The following is a 20,298-nucleotide window of genomic DNA, read 5'->3' as shown; positions in this document are numbered from 1 at the left end:
ACCCACATGATTCTGCTAAAATAAATTTAAGGGATTCTATAGTGTTAATTCTATAGAGCCCTCTGGTTCCCGACTTCCTCGCGCCTCCTTTCCCCCTTTCCGGCAGCACAAAACTAGGATAAACCTCTGACTACAGCTTAATATAGTTGTTCTCATGTCTATAACCTGTTCCTCCACACTTTTCAATGTAAACCCTGCCGGAGAAAAGGGCAGTATTTACATTGTTGCCTAGTAACGCTTCTAGTGAAAGTCACTCAGACGGCCTCTAGAGTGCATCCTAGGTCAGTGCTGCACAGTACGCAGCACCTACGTTTAGTGTCTCCATGCATGGAGGCACTGAATGTTCCCCATAGAGATGCATTTGTTCAATTCATCTCTATGAGGAGATGGCGCAGCATGGCGTTTTGCCACACATGCGCAATAGTCTCCCAATGCTTTCCTATGGGAAAGCATTGGATTGGCTGAGATCATCAAGATTGATTAACTCAGTCATAGAGGAAGGCCCAGCTGCGGCAAGACCAGCACAAATGGGGGGGGGGGGGGAAGGTGAGTAAAAAACCCTTATCCATGTGATTGGAGGGGGGCCGGTCACCTAAACACATACTCACACTCACTGACTGACACACATACTCACACTCACTGACTGACACACATTCACTGTAACTGCAATAACAACACACATTAAGGTGACCACCCAGCCTCCTTACCTGGAGCTGGAGTGGTTCGGCTTTCCCTGGGGTCCAGTGGGGCTGCAGTCATCTCCCTGCTCTGCTCCATAGAGTGCTGTTTAGTGATGCCGGGGCATGAATTACTTCATATTCTGGCTCCCTGCATAACTGGAGGACACACGAGGGAGCAGAGCAGAGCAGAGCGGTTACAGCTCCCTCGCGCGCCTGTCTCAACCTTCCAGGAACCTCCCGCCCATGCGCACACCCCACGCTCTCCTCCACTCATAGGCAGCCGACCACCTCAGGAGCTGAGTGGGCTAACAAATCCCAGACGCCAAGTCTAAAATCCTAGTCGCCTGGTGCCTGGGATTTATCAAGCCCTGCCTTATGATATGTAAATAAAACGTATCTGTTCTCTCTCTCTCTCTCCATTCTAGGATTGCATTTCCAAAACTGCTGCAAAAAATATGGCGTTTTCTTTTTGTGCTGCCGTGCTTCCTTACCCATGCAGGCATTGCTTTCCCTTCCATTCATCAAGTGGGAGAAACGTCCAGAGGAGGGTTTCCCTGATAACAGGCATGCAGAGAAACTGCAATGTTTACATTGAAGCTCTATGTCTGCCCACAGTGGCAGTCTACCAATCAGCCACTGGAGGAGCTTCCTGGCTGTTAACAGACATTAGGTCCGATAACTGACGCTGGATATCCTTACGCTCTGCATGAGGACATCCAGCGTCGGCTATTTCCCCATAGGAAAGCATTTATTAAATGCTTTCCTACAGGCAGGCCTAATGCACGCGCGGCACTGCTGCACATGTACATTAGCGCCCCCCTCGTTGGAGGAGGCGGAGCCGAAACTGAGCGCCAAGGGACATCAGCACTGGAATTAGGTAAGTAAATAAAGGGTTTATAACCATTTATTCACCTCCGTGGGGGGGGGGTTGGCAGAGGGAGCGATAGTGCCAGGAATACAGCTTTGCATTCCTGGCATTATAGTATTGCTTTAAGGGACCTGGAACAGTGCACCCAGACCACTTTAATGAGCTCAATAGAGTGGATAGATTTAGGTGTCTTACAAGACTGTGATTTAAAATCTGAGTAGTAAAATATATTCCCTTTTAACATAATAGCTTTGGAAAAATTGGATGAGGTTTTGAATCTAGTTATTTTTGTGATTTCAAAGGGTCTTTTAATTTCGTTAACAGATTTTGATTTTGTACTCACCTTCCCAATGTTTTTTGTGGGTTTTTTATACTTGGTTTTTGTATGTGTGAGCAACATGGACGTGTATTTAATTTCCTTGTCACAACTCAACTGGCACAATTTAGATTTCCTGTTTCAGGATATGATTTGTCATTCACATTCAGAGTTATGCTGTGTTGTACGTACATTGTAGCTAGGCTATAGATATTTTATTATAGCATTGGGAAACAAACCTGTATTTCTAATGCTATGGTGTCCCTGTCCCTAACCTATTAGGACTTCCTCCACTGTTGAATAAAGAGTTAAAGAGAACTTTTTTCACTTACCTCTTGACAGGCTACTTCTCCTTCGCCTGCAACATCACACTGATGGTGGGACCTAATGCTCAGTGATTACCGTGCACACTTTGAAAACTTTCCCATAGGAAAGCATTGAATCAATGCTTTTGTTCTGGGGAATTTGGAAAGGATAGACATCCTCATGCAATGTGAAGGACGTCCAACGTCGTTTCATAGAGCAAAACTCCATTAGGCACCAGGAGGTGCCTCCAATGACTGTCTGGAAGAGGTGGACTTAACCCTGCCATGACATTGCAGTTTCTAAAACAAAACTACAGTGTTTTACATTGCAGGGTTAAACAGACAGGGTCACTGCACCCAGACCACTTCAATAAGATGAAGTAGTCTAGGTGCCTATAGTGTCCCTTTACATCAATTCACATAAAATCAATGTATTGCATGTATTATAAGCTCCGCCTAAACTACTGAAAATCTCCTGCACTTCTATCAAAACTACGAAGAAGACTTGGACGAGAGATGGACTTGGACGAGAGAGAGATGAAAAAAACAAAAATCCCTTCCCAATGTTATGAGTGATTTTAAAGATTTAAAAAAATAATATATTGAAAGTTGTAATCTTGAATTTCCCACAGTCCCAGATTTAGTTCCTAGTTGGTTAGGGCAATGATAGGTTTTTATATATGCTTCATTTCTTTTTTATTATTTGTGGTATTTTGCTAAACACTAGAGACACTGGACATCATTTAGATTTTGATGGAGAGGCCAATCTGATTGCTCTGAAATTTATAGGGTTTATCTTGAATTGCCATTTGGAGATAATATACCCTCGGAAAGGTGAAGTGACATTGTGTTACTTAAAACAACCTTAATGTGCCTTTGATTTTCCATAGTTTGACTGTAGATTTGGATGTTGGTGAGATACACCTTAATGTGTGAGGAATGTTTGACCCTGAAGACATTGTTTACAAATTTGAGTGCACAATTTAATTATTATTCACTAATCCCCAAAATGTGGAGAATTGAAAAAAGCTGCCGATTTTAGGCCACAATAGATAGATTTTTTTTAAAAGGCAAACAAAAAATAAACTCTGTAATTTTGGCTTAAATTTGCAATTCATCACGCTTCTTGGTTCATTCAGTAGCCCCAAAATACCATCTTCCACGTTTATACTTTGTAGAGGAGAGATATACTGTATATCTAAATACTATTTATTTTACCTAAATACAGTACAGTATCACCTTGCATAGCAAATCAAACTGGTGTGATGTATTTATTTGTATGCTTCAAATCACATTTTACATGTTTTTATGATTACAATTTAGTTCACTTTTTTAAAAATTGCAAGAATTTAAACCCATACTTAAGAGTCCAACCTCAAACTTGAATAAAGGTAAGCTTTTCAAGTTTTGACTTTATTCAGTTCTCTCAAACTGGACCTCCCCACATCCCTCCCCCCAAAAAATGCAAATAACATATTAATCATAGACATACTTACCAAGTGTACTTATTTTGAGCCCAAATCTGTTTTCTAAGCTAATGTCCCTCTTTTTCCATATTGTTGGTGTGTCTGGGTCTATAATAGAGCTCCACAGCAATAATATTCCCATTAATGTGTCTGTAAACTACACTAAATCTGTGTAGAGATCAGTCTGTGTATATAAGATACCGTATATACTAGAGTATATGTCGACCCGAATATAAGCCGAGACCCCTAATTTTACCCCAAAAAACTGGGAAAACGTATTGACTCGAGTATAAGACTAGGGTGGGAAATGCAGCAGCTACTGGTACATTTCTAAATAAAATTAGATCCCAAAAACATGATATTAATTGAATATTTATTTACAGTGTGTGTATATAATGAATGCAGAGTGTGTGTATATAATGAATGCAGAGTGTGTGTATATATATAATGCAGAGTGTGTGTGTGTGTGTGTATATAATGCAGTGTGTGTTTGTGTATGTGTTGCAGAGTGGGGGGGTGGGCATTTTTAGAATTTTTTTATTATTATTATTTTAATATTAGTTATTTTTTATATATATTATTAAAAATGTTATTTTAATATTACATATTTATTTTATTTTACTATTTAAATTTCTATTTATTTATTTTTGTCCCCCTTCCCTGCTTGTTTCCTGGCCAGGGAGGGGGCTATATTATTCCCTGGTGGTCCAGTGGAGGGGGGCTGGCAGCTAGCTGTAACTTACCTTTCCTGCAGCTCCTGTCAACTCCCTTCTCCTCCGTTCTGGTCAGCTCCACTGTAAGTCTCGCGGTAACCCGTGGCAACGCTCAGACGCCGCGGCTCTCGCGAGACTTACAGTGGAGCTGACAGGAGCTGCTGTAAAGGTAAGTACCAGCTCGCTGCCAGCCCCCAACAGGACCGCCGGGCTTGTAATGAACCCGGCGGTCCTGGTCTGTATTATGGCTTTGTAAGTTGCCATAATACAAACATTGACTCGAGTATAAGACGAGTGTGGGTTTTTCAGCACAAAAAAATTTGCCGAAAAACTCGTCTTATACTCGAGTATATATGGTACTTTGTTTTTGTTCTAAATTACATTATAGTTGCATACATTTCTAAGAACAGCCCTGCCCCTGGTCACACCCCTAAAATTAAAGTGTACCAAATAGTACGGTGTGATTTTGTAGAAGTGGAGTTATGTAATGCTTGCCTATGTTTAGAGGAACTATTTTGTGTTCGGGATACAAAGATGGGTTCCACTGCCCTTTCCCGGCGATGTGAAAGGTTAAATAACACTTTATTCACTTATCCAATTCCCGCACTGATGTTCCTCAGCGCTGGGTTGCGTTCCGCCTCCTCTGATGTCAACCGTTGGGGGGATCCTAATGAGCATGTGTGGCAAGCACATTAGGCCTTTACATTTTTTGTAGGACTATGGTGGACAGGGAAAGTTTACCCAGACCATTTCATTGAGATGAAGAGGTCTGAGTGCCTACAGTGTCCCTTTAACTGAAACCCATGCAAAATATATTTCCTTGTTAAATTTAAGTTTGCCGGTTCCTGTTATCCACTAGCAGGGTGTCAATAATGCTCGAGACATTAAACCATTCAATAAGCCAGTGCCTGATTTTGTGACTGTAGTTGCAAGATGTGTTTAAGTAAATGTTACTTCTAAATTAGATACCCAGTTTTAATGTGAAGAGGCAATGAGTTTCATGTCAGTGAATATCGGTGAACAGGCGGACAGAGCTACGTTACTCTCTCCATCAACATCTGTCTTGTTCCCCTCATCTAGCATTACTTACTGAAATCTCATTTCTTTCTTTTCCCACTGTGTTCCAGAACAAGAGGAGAATTTTGAGTTCATTATCGTGTCTCTTACTGGCCAAAGCTGGCACTTTGAAGCCACAAGTTACGAAGAAAGAGATGCATGGGTACAGGCCATAGAGAGTCAGATCCTTGCCAGTCTTCAGTCCTGCGAGAGCAGCAAGAACAAGGTGAATAGACGATCAACTCATTACATTTCTCACATTCTTGACAGCATTATCTACGCATTCTTTGTGATCATTACCTGGCAACGAGCACATCCAATAGTTTTAATAGTGCTCTCTTTTGCTTAGATTTTGTATTATGACATTAAAGGAACATTACAGCATTAGGAATACAAATTTGTATTCCTAATGCTATAGTGTCCTACTCACTATGTACGTGTCCTCTCTCCATGTTCATTAAAAAGATTATTATTATTTTATTATTTATATAGCGCCATCACATTCCGTAGCACTGTACAATGGGTGGACTAAAAGACATGTAATTTTAACCAGACAATTGGACGTACAGGAACAGAGAGGTGAAGGGCCCTGCTCAATGAGCTTACATTCTAGAGGGATACAAAGGGTAAAAGTAGGACTACGAAGTAGGTTGTTAGAAAAGTATTCATTGAGGGCTTAGTAGGTAATTTTTGACAGTTGCAGGAGAGGAGTCATGGGGTTGGGGGATAAAAACCTGCTTACAGTTTAACTGATATTCTTTCTTGAAGCAGTGAGTTTTCAATGATTTTTTTGAATGAGTGGAGATTGGGTGAAAGTCTTACAGAGAAGGGAAGGGAGTTCCACAGAGGAGATGCAGCCCTGGAGAAATCGTGGAGGCGAGCATTAGAGGTGGGAGTACGGACAGAGGATAGACGTAGGTCTTAATCCATTCCTGTGCTGATATCCATTCTGCTTCACTGGCTGAGATCATCAATTTTGATGATCTCAGCCAATCCAATATTTCTCCAAAGTAAAGCTTTATGAGGCTAGTGTGCATGTACAGCAAATCGCCAGTTAACATCTCCTCATAGAGATGCGTTGATTCAGAGCATATCTGTAAGGGGATAATTCAGCAGCTCCATCCAGACCATGGAGATGCTGAACATAAGTCCTGCAAAGATTCCAGGGCCTTGTTCAGGAAGGCCTTCTAGTGACAACCACTAGAAGTGGATTTAGGCAACATTGTAAACACTGTCTATTCTCAGAAAAAGCAGCGTTTACAGTGCTAAGTCTGCTGAGACAGGCTATATGCCTATAACCACTATGTTAAGCTGTAGTGGTTTTGGTGACAATATTATCTCTTTAACACTTGCATTACTAACTAAACCACTACCTTTAACAGGTCATAGGCCACAGTCTCATCTCACAAATCCCATTTGGCCTCAAGAGTATGAAACTGCAACCTCCATAAACGCTTAACTAATTGTGTTGATTCAATTCCTCCCTGCGCTCTTAGTCAATGTTGAAACTTTTTTTTTTTTTTTTTTCTTACATCTCACTCCCAGACCCCTTTGTGGTTTTAAACACTGGTAGAAATCCTCTCACAATCCAATCTGTTGCTGCTCTACTGCATCTGTTGCTCATTGGACATGAGGGCATTTGTAGTCCCCAACATCTGGAGTTTCATAGATTGGCTACTGTTGACTGGAACACCACCTTGCCCTTTAGTTGTTCCAGACATTCCAATACTACACACAACACATTTTCAATCACGTGAATGCATATGCTTTGTTTCCAAATTTCAGTTTCCTTTGCTTAAAATGTCTTTCTCTACCTCAGTCGCGTCTTACCAGCCACAATGAGGCTCTAGCTCTCCAATCAATCCGCAACTTGCCTGGAAACTCGCACTGCGTGGACTGTGATGCACAAAGTAAGTACATAGGGATAAAACCCTTGTAATATTGAAATGTGCTGGCTATTTACGCCCCTAATACTCAGACATGATTGATAACTACCTCTCCAGTCCTCCTAATAAACAGATGTAGTGGATATGTACATCTCAAATCCCTGTGATAAACATAGTGGATACCTATTATAACATTCTGACTCCGAGACTTGGTGAATTAGTATGCCTCACATACTCCACAGACACAGTGAATTAGTATACTTCACATACTCCTATTACACAGGCACAGTGAATTAGTATACCCCATATACTCCTAATACAGACACAGTGAATTAGTATACCTAACATACTCCTATTACACAGGCACAGTGAATTACTATACCTCATATACTCCTAATACAGACACAGTGAATTAGTATACCTCACATACTCCTAATACACAGACACAGTGAATTAGTATACCTCACATACTCCTAATACAGGCACAGTGAATTAGTATATCTTACATACTCCTAATATACAGGCACAGTGAATTAGTATACCTCACATACTCATACTTCTAATACAGGTACAGTGAATTAGTATATCTTACATACTCATAATATACAGACACAGTGAATTAGTATACCTCACATACTCCTAATACAGACACAGTGAATTAGTATACCTCACATACTCCTAATACACAGACACCGTGAATTGGTATACCTCACATACTCCTAATACAGGCACAGTGAATTAGTATACCTCACATACTCCTAATACAGGCACAGTGAATTAGTATACCTCACATACTCCTAATACAGGCACAGTGAATTAGTATACCTCACATACTCCTAATACAGACACAGTGAATTAGTATACCTCACATACTCCTAATACACAGACACAGTGAATTAGTATACCTACCTCACATACTCCTAATACAGGCACAGTGAATTAGTATATCTTTCATACTCCTAATATACATAGTGAATTAGTATACCTCACATACTCCTAATACAGGCACAGTGAATTAGTATATCTTACATACTCCTAATACAGGCACAGTGAATTAGTATACCTCACATACTCCTAATACAGACACAGTGAATTAGTATACCTCACATACTCCTAATACAGACACAGTGAATTAGTATATCTTACATACTCCTAATATACAGACACAGTGAATTAGTATACCTCACATACTCCTAATACAGGCACAGTGAATTAGTATACCTCACATACTCCTAATACAGACACAGTGAATTAGTATACCACACATACATCTGACATACTTCTATTACACAGACAGAACATCTGACATACTTCTATTACATAGTTGACAGAACTGTTATAAATCTGGCACCTCACTTCCTTTAAATGTCAGAAGACTTTTTACATTTACTATAGGCAGATATCAGACCACACACGTCCCAATGTTAACTGATGTATATATATTGCAATGCTGCTCTAATGGCCTCTTTACACATTGATCCTAGAACCATTCATATTCTTTGTGGATCAATGTCTTTCATGATTAACTAGTACATATTCAACAGGACTCATAGCTTTAGCATTCTCATCATCTCCACACCAGGACCTGCTATCTCTTACATACAGACATTGTGTACGTGTAGCTTTTATTTTCTCCCAATGCACATACTTAGATAGCGGTCTGCTAAGTCAGTGGTTGCCAACCCAGTCTGGAAATCACACCAATGGTCTGGCTTTTGTCAGTGTGCCCGTTAAAGCAGAATTTGGAGATATCTAAATCTTGGACTTTTCCATTAGCCTCCTTTATAATGAAGCATTGTATTCAAATCTAACACCTACAATCGTAATACATTTTATGTGGGTAGTACATCTGTATTGTGACATATAAATTAGATGTCAGGAGATAACCTGTGTAATATAGTTGATTTTACACAATATCTGTCCAGTTTCTTTGTTTTTATATGTTGTGCTTCAACATGTAATATACATGCTTTACTTGATGTCTTCCATAGACCCTGACTGGGCCAGCCTCAACCTGGGAGCCCTAATGTGCATCGAATGCTCCGGCATCCATCGTAACCTGGGTACTCATCTCTCCCGCGTTCGTTCTCTGGATCTCGATGATTGGACGCCCGAGCTCATTAAAGTCATGTCAGCTATTGGCAATGAGCTGGCAAACAGTGTATGGGAAGGGAGCAGTCAGGGTCACGTGAAGCCATGTTCAGAAAGCCCCAGGTGAGTATCATTACTTGGACTTAAACATGAAAATAATGCTCCCTCTATTAACCTGGCAGTGTTTACAGGTGACCTTGGGTATTTGTGGGTTCATCGGGAGAGTTATTGGTATTCTATGACCTCTCAAATTTGTCACACTATTGGCTGTCTGCAATGTGTTGCTTCTTTCCTCCAGTGTAACCTTTACAGTGCTTAGTTCTACACCACATGGCACACCATTCTGACAGGATAATGGTAAAAGTCATTGTCCAGCGATGCCTTGCTGAGGAAGATGGGAACTGTAAGGTCAATAACAATCTGAAAACATATACTGCCAATTAGAGAAGAAATGCCAATTTAAAGTGGAAGTATTGCTTTTACAAAAGCTAGGGATTAGGCTTTTTAATCAGTTAGTCCTTATATCAGTGGCCCAAGTCAGTGGATAAAGTTATAGGTGTGATCATGAGAGTATTTGGGGATCAATGAGCACACTGGTCTAAAGTGTACATGTGTAAAGATGATATTCCGGGTTCTGCATTGTGGGTGACCCAAATTCTAATTAAGGTAAGTATAACATTTGCTGGCATATATTTTGCAGCCCTTGCTTCAAGTGAATGACAGGCTCTCTTTAAGTTAATTCTGGTATTATGTTTCCAGTATGACAAAGCACGTTTACAATTAGTCTTTCCTGCTCGTTGATCCATCAGAGGTTTTACAGCAGAGACATCACATGTAAGATTAATGTACAACCCGATAGCTAACTTAAAGTAAAAGCTGTAGGATGAGCTATTTAATGCATATTTCTGTATGAGCAGGAGCATGCACCCATACTGTAATGAGGAGGAATTTCGGAAATGCATTCATATAGCATTTCTCCTGAGATCCCTGAGCACCCATGGGTGCACCAAAGGGCGATGATATAATGCGTAGTCCTTTTTAAGGTTCATGCTGAACCCTGATAACTAAGTAAAAGATAGCTGTGGGATGTGTTGTACAGAACAATGTAGTGGTTATGGTGCTAGGAGTCCCCTGGCACCCCCATTTTAAGTTGAGAAACCAATTGTGAATCGCTTGACTTGTTCCGCCAACCAACGCTCCCCACCTACTCCCTGCAGCAAGGAGATCCTGAAGCCCCTGCTTAAGGGCTTCTGTTACCGCTCCTGAGTTAAGACCTGCAGCGCTTAGAGCTCAGTACTTCCAACTGCAGTGGTGACCGTGAGAGGCAGAACACTCCTGACTCCATATCCACTACAGCATGCCATCTAAATGAAACGCCATGCCATAACATGAGGAGGTGATTCCAACCACAGCAATGCTGTAGAGTGTAAGAGGAGTGTTGTGCCTGAAATCTCATTGAATTGCTACATAATACGGAGTGACAGTCTCTCAATTCCTATAATCCCTAGCCAGTGTTACCATAGCAACCACCGTGCATGCTTGGAGAGGAAGAGGACCAAATTTGGGAGGTCTCGTCTGCTCTCCCTGTTACTCCGTTTTTTGGCATAGGAATCTGTGCCAACGAATTGATTTACAGACCAGAGAAAAGACCAAGTTACGTAGTTTTTCCTATGCAATTGCAAGCAAATCTACTAGTATCGTGTATATACTTTTTTCATGCTGGTGGATGCATGTGTATACATTTTGTAGAACATACATGCATGGGTAGAAAAGAAATATACATATTTTGTTAAAACATACCATCTTTTGCCCTCGTTTTATACTATACAACTATTATACAATAGATGAATAGAGATTAGATTAGAAGAAAAACATGACTGTTCAAATGTGTTAACTCAGAAAAATAAAATCAGTGTTGTGTGTGTGTGTGTATACATATATTTATGTATATGTGTGTATGTATATATACATATATATATATATATTTTTTAAGTAGCCTAATATTTTATCTGCAGCTCTGTGATGTTTAGTGGTATCAGATAGCAACTTTAGTTTTTTGTATGTTACATGGTGTTCAGACACTGTATCATTTTTTTTTCATAATTTGTCATTCACAATGTACTTCTAGTAGATTTGAAATAGCCAAACAAATGACACCTGAAAAACCATGCTTTATGCACAATGCAGACAAGGCCATTATATTGGGGAGGTGATTGTGTATGTAACCAGGACAGGACAATACTCTGTGCTGCACTGACCCACAGACCCATCTGCTCCCCACATGTCACTTCCCCCATTAACAAGCAATTGAATTAATTAAATGCTACTCAGAGCTCGCATAACAAGCTACCGGCAGTGTCCAAATTAGCACTGATAATCAAGGATGATTTCCTTTATTATCCTGCTAAGTGGAGAGCAAGCAGCCCCCTCCGCTGGTGCGCACACACTCCCCACACCAGCCCTCCCCTATTTACTTACCCTGGCTCCTGTTTCTGCCAGCCAGGGTCACCTCACCTCGTTAACTTGCTGTAATCAGGACCTCATGGCTGGCTGTGATCTCCTCACTCTGGTCCAAAGGCCATCTCTTGTCTTGGTGTGAAATTTAACCCTGTGAGATTCCACCTTAGAGATACGGCGATGTTAACATTTTTCTTGCTACAAAATTATTTTGTTAACCATGCCAGATATGCTCTGAGTTGTTATAAAACACTTCTTCTCCTAATGTCTTAACTGCCTCCAATTCTAATCTCAGCCTCCTTACACCTTTCCTGTCCTGTGCACAGTGCTTCTGTCGATTTCTGCAGAAATTATTCAGGATTCCAATGCCCCCATGCCACCAGAAATTATTCAGTTTTCCCAATGCCCCATACCTCTCTCTCCTCTCCACACCACCTTGTACCCTTTGCCTGTCTTCCTCTCCTGCCATCACTGCTCTCACCTTCGCCTCTCTCTCTCCTCTCTGCTCCACTCTCCCCCCTCCACTCTCCCCCGCTCTCTCTTTGGCTTAGCCTCACACTGATAGATGGTGAGTGGAGGGCCTGTGGTCTCTCAGCTGAGTAATAGAGGCAGGAATTTCATTTTGCAACTGGCTGATTTAATGATCCGAAGGGTAATTAATAGGCTGATTATCTTAATGTTAAATATGTCCGGCAGCAATTACTCTGACCTCCTGCGTGTCAAGGTCCAGGCCTGGCTCTTCTTTCAATTAAGTTCTCTGGGGCTTAATGATATGAATAAGCTCCCCAGCTCTGACACTGCAGCTGCCCAGACTGTGAGAGGCTGCCGGGCTCGTGGGGAGGTTTTAATCAGAGCACACACACCCCCCCTGCACGGACCATCAAATTCAACAATTAGAACAAGGGCAGTTTAACTTTCTTCTCTGCCAGTTACTGGTGCCAATCTCTTCTCTCACATCCCGTCTTCTTGTTCTCTCCTCTTATTTATCTTTTTACACCCTCTCCCCTCTCACATTTTTTTTCATCTCTTGTCCCTCCTCACATTTTCGCTTCTCACACTTTTCACTGTTATGGTCTTCAGTTCTCATTTTCTTTTCGTCTCTCTTTTAACACATGATCTCTTTCTTTTCTATTGCATTCTCTGTAATATACACTTTTTTTCCTTAGCGTGGGATTTATTCACTAAACACAAAATTATATTGGATTGAAAAGCGAATTGCAAATGTAGGTTAAAATAGCCGAGCCGTGGTTGTAGCCAAGCTGGACATTTTTCTTTCTTCCAAATTTGCTATTAATGCCTACATTTTGCAGCTCGGTTTTTGATTAACGTCAGTTCAGTGCTAGTAAATAATCCCATCTTTTTTACTACTCTTCTCTCCAGCCGGTTTTCCAATCTATATTCTATGTATTTCTCTGGTTATCCTCCATTCTTTTTCTATAATCATATGCTAGCTCTCATGTTATGTTATCTGTTTGTTTGTTTCACCATCATTTACTCAAAATTTTGTGTCTAAGGATATTTGTTGTTCTTACCATCAAATGCTTTATCATATATATTTTATCTGTTATGTCTCATTTCTGTTGCTTTCTTTACCTTCTTTTTTTGTATGTACCGCTAATGTTGTTCCTCTATATATTGCTCTCTTTTCCCTTCTTAAATGCTTTCTATTTCCTCCACTTAAACAGCTTTTTACCTACTTTCATTATTTAACATATCTTTTAGCGTTTAACTCTGTGGCCATCTCTGTTACACCCTCTGTCTCTCCCTTAATCTTGTTTTTATTGTATGTGTGTCTCTTGTGCAGTCTCTGTTACTTCCTATGTTTCTATTTGTCTTTCCTTCTCTCTCTATCTCCTCTCTTCTCCAGGGGAAGTTCTCGCAGCTCCGAGCTGCCGCGTCTCTCCTGATATTAATTATCTTGTGAGTGCCGCTGTTTTTCCGTTTGACAGGCTTAATTAATTGGCAGCAGCGGCCGAAAATGACAGGGCCACTAATTGCAACTCAAGGTGTATTAGAGTCAGACGGGCTGTGCTGTATCAAAGTGCCCCCGATGCCATGCTCATCCGAGGAAGCTCTGCCTGTGCCGTGTGTCATGCGTGTTGGCGTGATTGTATGTGATTGTTGCCCGTGTGCTTGTCGTGTAGATCTGACATTTTGCTGCCAATAAAGTTTGGACAGCTGGATTCTCTGGGGGCAGCAGATGCTGAGTATGCGTGTTTGGGGGGGATGCACAGTCTGACATTGTTAACCCCTTTCAACCTAATAAGGACTAAGGCACAGGCTCTGGATATGGCAGCTTTAATGCTGTGACTTTTATGAGTTTTCGTGTGTTTTAATCCCAAACCCTTTCATTATTCATTATTATTATACAACTTAGTCCCGGGTGCAAGTTTTTGTTTTACAATTGCTATATGAGTGCCAAATACATTTGTCAGGGTTACAAATAAAGGCAACATTCCGATAGGGGGACATAGAAAAAAAAATATTAATTGCTCTTATATTTTTCCATCATAGCTTAGTAGTTTTCACATGATATAAGTCTGTCTTCTCTCTGTACTATGCTACAAAAACCTGCCACTTTGTGCCCTCACATTTCCTGAAAATGTTTTTTTTCAATGTAGCCTGTCACAGCTTGGCTTCACTCTACCCAGACATAAAATGTCAGCCTTGACACCACTTCTCTATGTGTACATCAGCCTGCCTTGTAACAAATGGTCAGAGCATGACAGTTTTTGACCTGGTAGTTGCAAAGCATTTTCTTTAAACCATTTTGATTTCGGTATTTCTTTGCACCACAGAGGCACTTCAGACTAGCCCCTTCTCCAGTCTCTTTCTAAAATGCAGGCAAAGTATGCCAGCCTTTGCTCCCAGCAGGAGACTGATTGCAATTTTCACCTTGATTAATTCCAGCACAGTGTCCATAATGAGAAATACCCGTGCATGTGTGGGGGTTGTGTGTCACTGCATGTAAAGTGCCCTGCCCAGGACGGAGGCATCAGTTTTAAACTTCTTACAGCTTGTGACAACGATACTGTGAAACTGGACAAAGCATGCATATAATACCTCCTTGGTACAGAAAGTGTGGTTTGGTGGCTCACGATGCAGATGAAAACCATTTTCTTTAATATACTAAAGTTATGCATCAGGGTCTGTGCTGAACCTTGGCAAATACAGCTTCTCTGTCCTAGCGAGTCTGTTATATGTCTCATTCCTCAATAGGAAAAAAACAGTCTAATTAGAAAATTAAGGGTAGTTCAATCCATTTACATTTCTGCTGCTGGCATTCAGGTTACAGAGGATTTCCTTAGGACTCATGTGAGCCAGGCATTAAGGCCTTACGTTAATTAAGTGTTCTTGCATAGCAAGACCACTTAATGTTATCTCACATATATATTATTATTGCTATTACTTTGTGGAACGTTTCGGCGAATGGTTCTCGGAATATCGTCGTTCTTGTGGCGAAATTTGTCCCATAGGAATGAATGGCAAAGCTAGAGTGGGAGCTGGCAAAAGCTGAAAAATCAGGACATGATTTCTAAACTGTCACCACTCCCTCATTTTCAGGCCCACCTACACAAATCTTATATCAAAACGTTCAGCTATCCCTGCTGCCACTAAAAATGTCCACAGCTAAGCCATAGTCCTTATAGTTTTCACAATATGACCATTTGTTTGCAACTCACTCCGTCCATTGACATTCATTGAAACTCCACTCTGCAAAGCTCACATTTGAAGGGCAATTTCTAAACTGCGACTGTGCCTTCATTGTTAATATTGCAGAGACATACTATGCATCAATGTTTTCCCAATGCCCCATCAATGTAGGTCTGGGTCTTGTGATTCTCACAATATAAAGCTCTTCGCTGTAGGATTTATAGTTTTTAAAATACGACCGTTTGAAGATGGCTACCGCCAAAATACTCTGACCTGTGCCAGGCTGGAGCAGCAAGTGATGTCATAGACAGGGCCATTTGTACACCTGCTAATGTTTTAATGTAACTGTGAAGCACTTTGGGAAACAACGTTGCAATTAAATGTGCTATATAAATAGATAATAACAGTTACTCCGCCCACTCCAGTTGTAGACTACTGGTGGAAGCAAGAATACTTCACACAATTTCCCCAGAAATTGTAGCTTTTCTAGTTTACTATAGGAATCCATACCTGGTCCCTGAACGTCTACAAGTACACATCTCCAAAGACTAAATTTTATCCCTGCTAATCTCCTGAGTTGGCACTTACAGGGCACCTATAGGAACACACGGCATTCTCCTCCAGTTACACAGAGGACATTTGTTTTTTATATACCAGCTAATTGAATTAATCACCCCTAGATCAGCCACTCCAGCTGTGTCGAGCAAGACTGTTAATTAGACACTGAGACTGTGCTTCAAACAGATCTTGAGTGACGCACAAGTCTTTTTTTATTCTTTGTTACAGAGCTGAGCACGGTTCGCAAAGGCATGAGAGGGCAAAGGTCATTATGGGGCATTGGGGAGTCTCCATCTACGGAGCAATGACGTCCAATTTCCTTGATAGGAGCAAATACACAATTTCTTGTTGGTATTATGAAAAGAAAATTAGAAAATTCTGCTTTGCTAAATAATATTACCCAGTTATGATGAGTTGGCATTCCTTGAGAGAATGTAATCTTCTCTGACGCTCATTTAATGGTCAAATGAGTGTTAGATTTCTATGTATTTTCTAAAGGTTGGTTGTTTAGGCTTCCAGATTAGACCATCCTGGTACTATTGAACCCTTATCTTGGTCTGAAATTAAAAGAATGCAAGTGATCATTATTGGAGATTTTCTTCTACCTTGCTCTTAAGATATCCCTGGTCAGTACTCATATAGATAAAGCCAGTAGCTGTCAAGGATGTATGTGCAGCTGTTAACCCAGTATTGTTTGTCACAGCTGTATAGCTAGAACAAAACCACTTTAGGAAATATGATGAAAGGGAACACTTGTTTGAAATAAATGAGAGAAAAAAACATTGTACAAGAAGCCATACTTTGTAGCTGTAGAATTACATTACCAGATGGATTTATAGAATAATGCCCAGTTCTAGTCAGAAGATGCTAAAACACCTTAAACAATTCAGCAATGCATTGAATTGGATTGTGGCTATGAAATACGGTCGACGATAAAAGAGAGGAGACTATGCGAGAGACTCTTGTTTCTTATCCACCATCAAATTTACTTTCTGCTTGTGGGAGGTAACGACTGAGAATCTGTTGTTGCATTTTGGCGGAGAGATTAGAAGTCTGAGCCATCTGCTGGATGCTATTAGTATTGCAGCTTCTGTCTCTAAAACTGCCGGAATGCTGGTAGTGATCTTAGTGCTACACCGTTGTACTAATCACTGTCCTGTGCAGAGGGAACTATAATTAAGATTAATTGTTGTAACAGTAAAGTGGAATTAGTATTTCAGGGCCAAGGAGCAACCATTGAACCAATTGCGTGGGCCCCAGCACAGTGTATAGTGCATATTGCATGTTGCTGTAGCAACAGACATTAGCAAACATTACCCAAAATAGAAGAGCTCTGGCCTGCTTCTCTGTCTGATCCTAAACCAGTCGTGGGTAACATTGACACTACATCAACGGCAGGAAGCAATAGATTCCCAGATGGAAAAATGCCATTTCCAATTTGCAAAACATCATAGCAGGTGCAGTTATACAACATCCCGACATCTACATTTTTCCCAGCATTGCTCTGCATGTTTTAGGAATCCAAGTCCGAATGCAGTTCCCAAACACGATTATCATCCTTGTGCTAAGCGTATAGTGATCGGTTTGTTAATGAGCACATGCAGACCTGCATTTTTAGGGTAAGTCCTTCTCCTGCACTCCCTAAAATCCAAAGCAGGCTATTCTTGGCATAAATCTCGCTCACACGTGCACTGTACATCCATGATCATATTTCACCTCCTTGTATACTGAGATTGCCAACACCTTAATTTAATGTACCTATAGTAGGGATACATGTTGTATTAGCTGGGATAAGATTTCAATCTATTTGCCGCTCTCACAACTCCAAATGTGTAGAGCGGTTTAGTGCTAAACAGGTTGCAATGAATTCTTGATTTGACATTTAGTTATATTAATGCTACTATAAGTTACCTTTTTTTTTCTATCGAAAGTCTTAATATTTGTTGATTAAAAGAAGATCAGGGGGTTAATTTTAAACCCATTTTATGTCATACCTCTTACCTCTTGTCTGCATATTATTACTACCTCCTCCCCCGTTCCTTGCCCCCTCCCAATGTTTTGTCCCCTGCCCCCATGTGTTCGAGTCCAGCTTAGCCGCAATGTCTGATATAATTGGATTCTGCATTCTAATCCATCTGTAAAGTATGCACTGATTAAATTAGCCTAATAGATATTATTTCTTACATGACTGCATAATTTTGTCCTGATTGGTTCTATGCGCCTCTAACGAGCTGCTCAATTTCCTGCTTCTCTTGGAAATGCCGCAGACATTCCTTGCAGCCTCCTACACTGCCTACAATGTGGAGGGTAGTCAGTGAAGGAGAGGAGATTGAATGGGTATTAAAGCCCTTCCCACGTACACCAATCCGAAGAACAGGATAGCAGCACTCGCTTCACGGAGTAGTGTAAAAGTGAAATAACCACCCAGCTGTGCAACCAATACAACCAATTTAAAAGTAGGGGAAATGAAATAATATATTTAGTGCCACAAAAAAAAAATCTGTGCCCAAAAAAGTTAATAGTTCTGGATATGCTGCTACAAACTGTCGATAAGATCTTAAACCGTTTTCTGCACCCAACAATATGGCAAGTGAAACCTTCAGCCTTGCTGAGGGAATTGTTACTGCTCTGTAAATTACAGCATTATAATAAAACATTGAAAATCACTAATACATTGTGTACCTTGTTCATGTAATTCTGACATTTTAAATAAACATTTTGCATATGATGATCTAAACCAGTTCAGGCAAAGCCAGGGCATACATTGAAATATTGTTTAAATAGCACCTGCAGTGCCCAAAACAACTTTCGTTCTTTGAAAAAAGAGCACACAATTCCATTTATACCTTGTGCTAGCAGTTTTTCTAGCAAATTTATAGATTGGGAGAAAAACCTACTTAAAAATATATATTTTTTTTTCCCATTTGTCTCTCAATTCCTCAGCAGACATTCACTGCTGAGGAATCGGTTGACAGGGAGAGCAGAAGAGATCTGGCCCCCCCTTACCATGATGTCATAAGTAAAGTACAGCTTCATCTGACACCATAGAAACAATTTAATATTTTATTATTTAGATAGCGCCATCAGATTCTGTAGCGCTGTACAATGGGTAACCATGTAACTCATAAGTAACTTATACAGGCTCACTTATACTGTCTATGAAAGAATTTGTACTGCAGTCACAGTTGTGTGTAATTCACAGAAAATATACTCTGCAATTTAAAACAAGTGGGCCTATTTGCTTTTTAAAAATGTGTTCACGAGGTGATTTAAAGGATATGCACACCTCTTCCACTTAAAACAAAAGGAGACTAGGATTGACTGACAAAACACAGGCACTCCATCGACTCTGCAGACTGTGTGCATTTGCAGCAAACAAGCTGAATTCAGAGTTCAGTATTTGAGCTTCATCCTGGAGACTTGAAGGGGTCAAATGCTAACTGTGGTTTTGACCCACATTTTTTTTTAATCCATTGTCAACTCACAGCAAAATGCTGTTTTTTGGAATATACCACTATATAAAAGTAGCAAGCCTAGAATAAGAAATGCAATGGAAAAGCAAGCATTGGAAATGGTCCATACTCTAATTTAATAGGTGTCAGAGAGTGACAGTGGCAATACAGTGTAGGGATTTAACCACCCTTGAATTATTTTTTTTCTGTGGACACCCCATAACAAAGTGTTTCTTTTTTTAATGCTCCTAGCTAATCACAGTGGAAAGTAGCAATCACTATAATAGACATTTAGAGAGATGTCTGTAAGACAGAATTGATCTATAAATACTACACTAGGACTGTATACAGATTGTTGGCCTGTGGCTTGCATTGTATCGTCGTGTCATGCAAAATGTTAACGCTGTGTAATGTGAGGCCAGAGAGTGCAATGCACTGATCTGTGCTCCTATTATTGTCTCTTGGCTCTTAAGTGGCCTGTGATTGTAGATGTGTCAGAAGACACCAAGTATCGTAGCTCTTGTAATAAGCCTAATAGATTGACTTTATTTAATCATCAATGCTTCTGCTGTTCTCTCGCCTCCATAAAGCATTCCGCAAGTTGGCAAAACACTGATCTTATTGATCCGGCACCTCTGGGATATTTATGTGCATGGCCCCTGTTAGTGCATAAATCCTGCACTCCCTCCCACCGTCCTGTGTGTGCTCTGTGAGTGCTCTCCAACTTGCTGCAGGGCAGATAGGATGACACATCAATATAGCACTGAAACCGTCCTGTGAGTGTGTTAACAGACAA

At 40.6% G+C, this 20,298-nt stretch overlaps 1 protein-coding gene across 7 annotated transcripts in view; it reads left to right on the top strand.

Annotated features, from left to right (window-relative positions):
* Positions 1-20,298, top strand: part of AGAP1 (ArfGAP with GTPase domain, ankyrin repeat and PH domain 1) — a 346,045-nt gene that overhangs the window by 314,470 nt on the left and 11,277 nt on the right. For all 7 annotated transcript variants that reach the window (XM_063430015.1, XM_063430016.1, XM_063430013.1 and 4 more), the window contains 3 exons: positions 5,476-5,630; positions 7,224-7,314; positions 9,282-9,504. In XM_063430015.1, coding sequence (XP_063286085.1) covers positions 5,476-5,630; positions 7,224-7,314; positions 9,282-9,504 — 469 coding nt within the window. The remainder of the gene's footprint in view (positions 1-5,475; positions 5,631-7,223; positions 7,315-9,281; positions 9,505-20,298) is intronic.

The sequence above is a fragment of the Pelobates fuscus genome, chromosome 8 (genome assembly GCF_036172605.1).
Source record: "Pelobates fuscus isolate aPelFus1 chromosome 8, aPelFus1.pri, whole genome shotgun sequence".
Lineage (NCBI taxonomy): Eukaryota > Metazoa > Chordata > Amphibia > Anura > Pelobatidae > Pelobates > Pelobates fuscus.
This window is presented reverse-complemented; position numbering and strand designations above follow the sequence as displayed.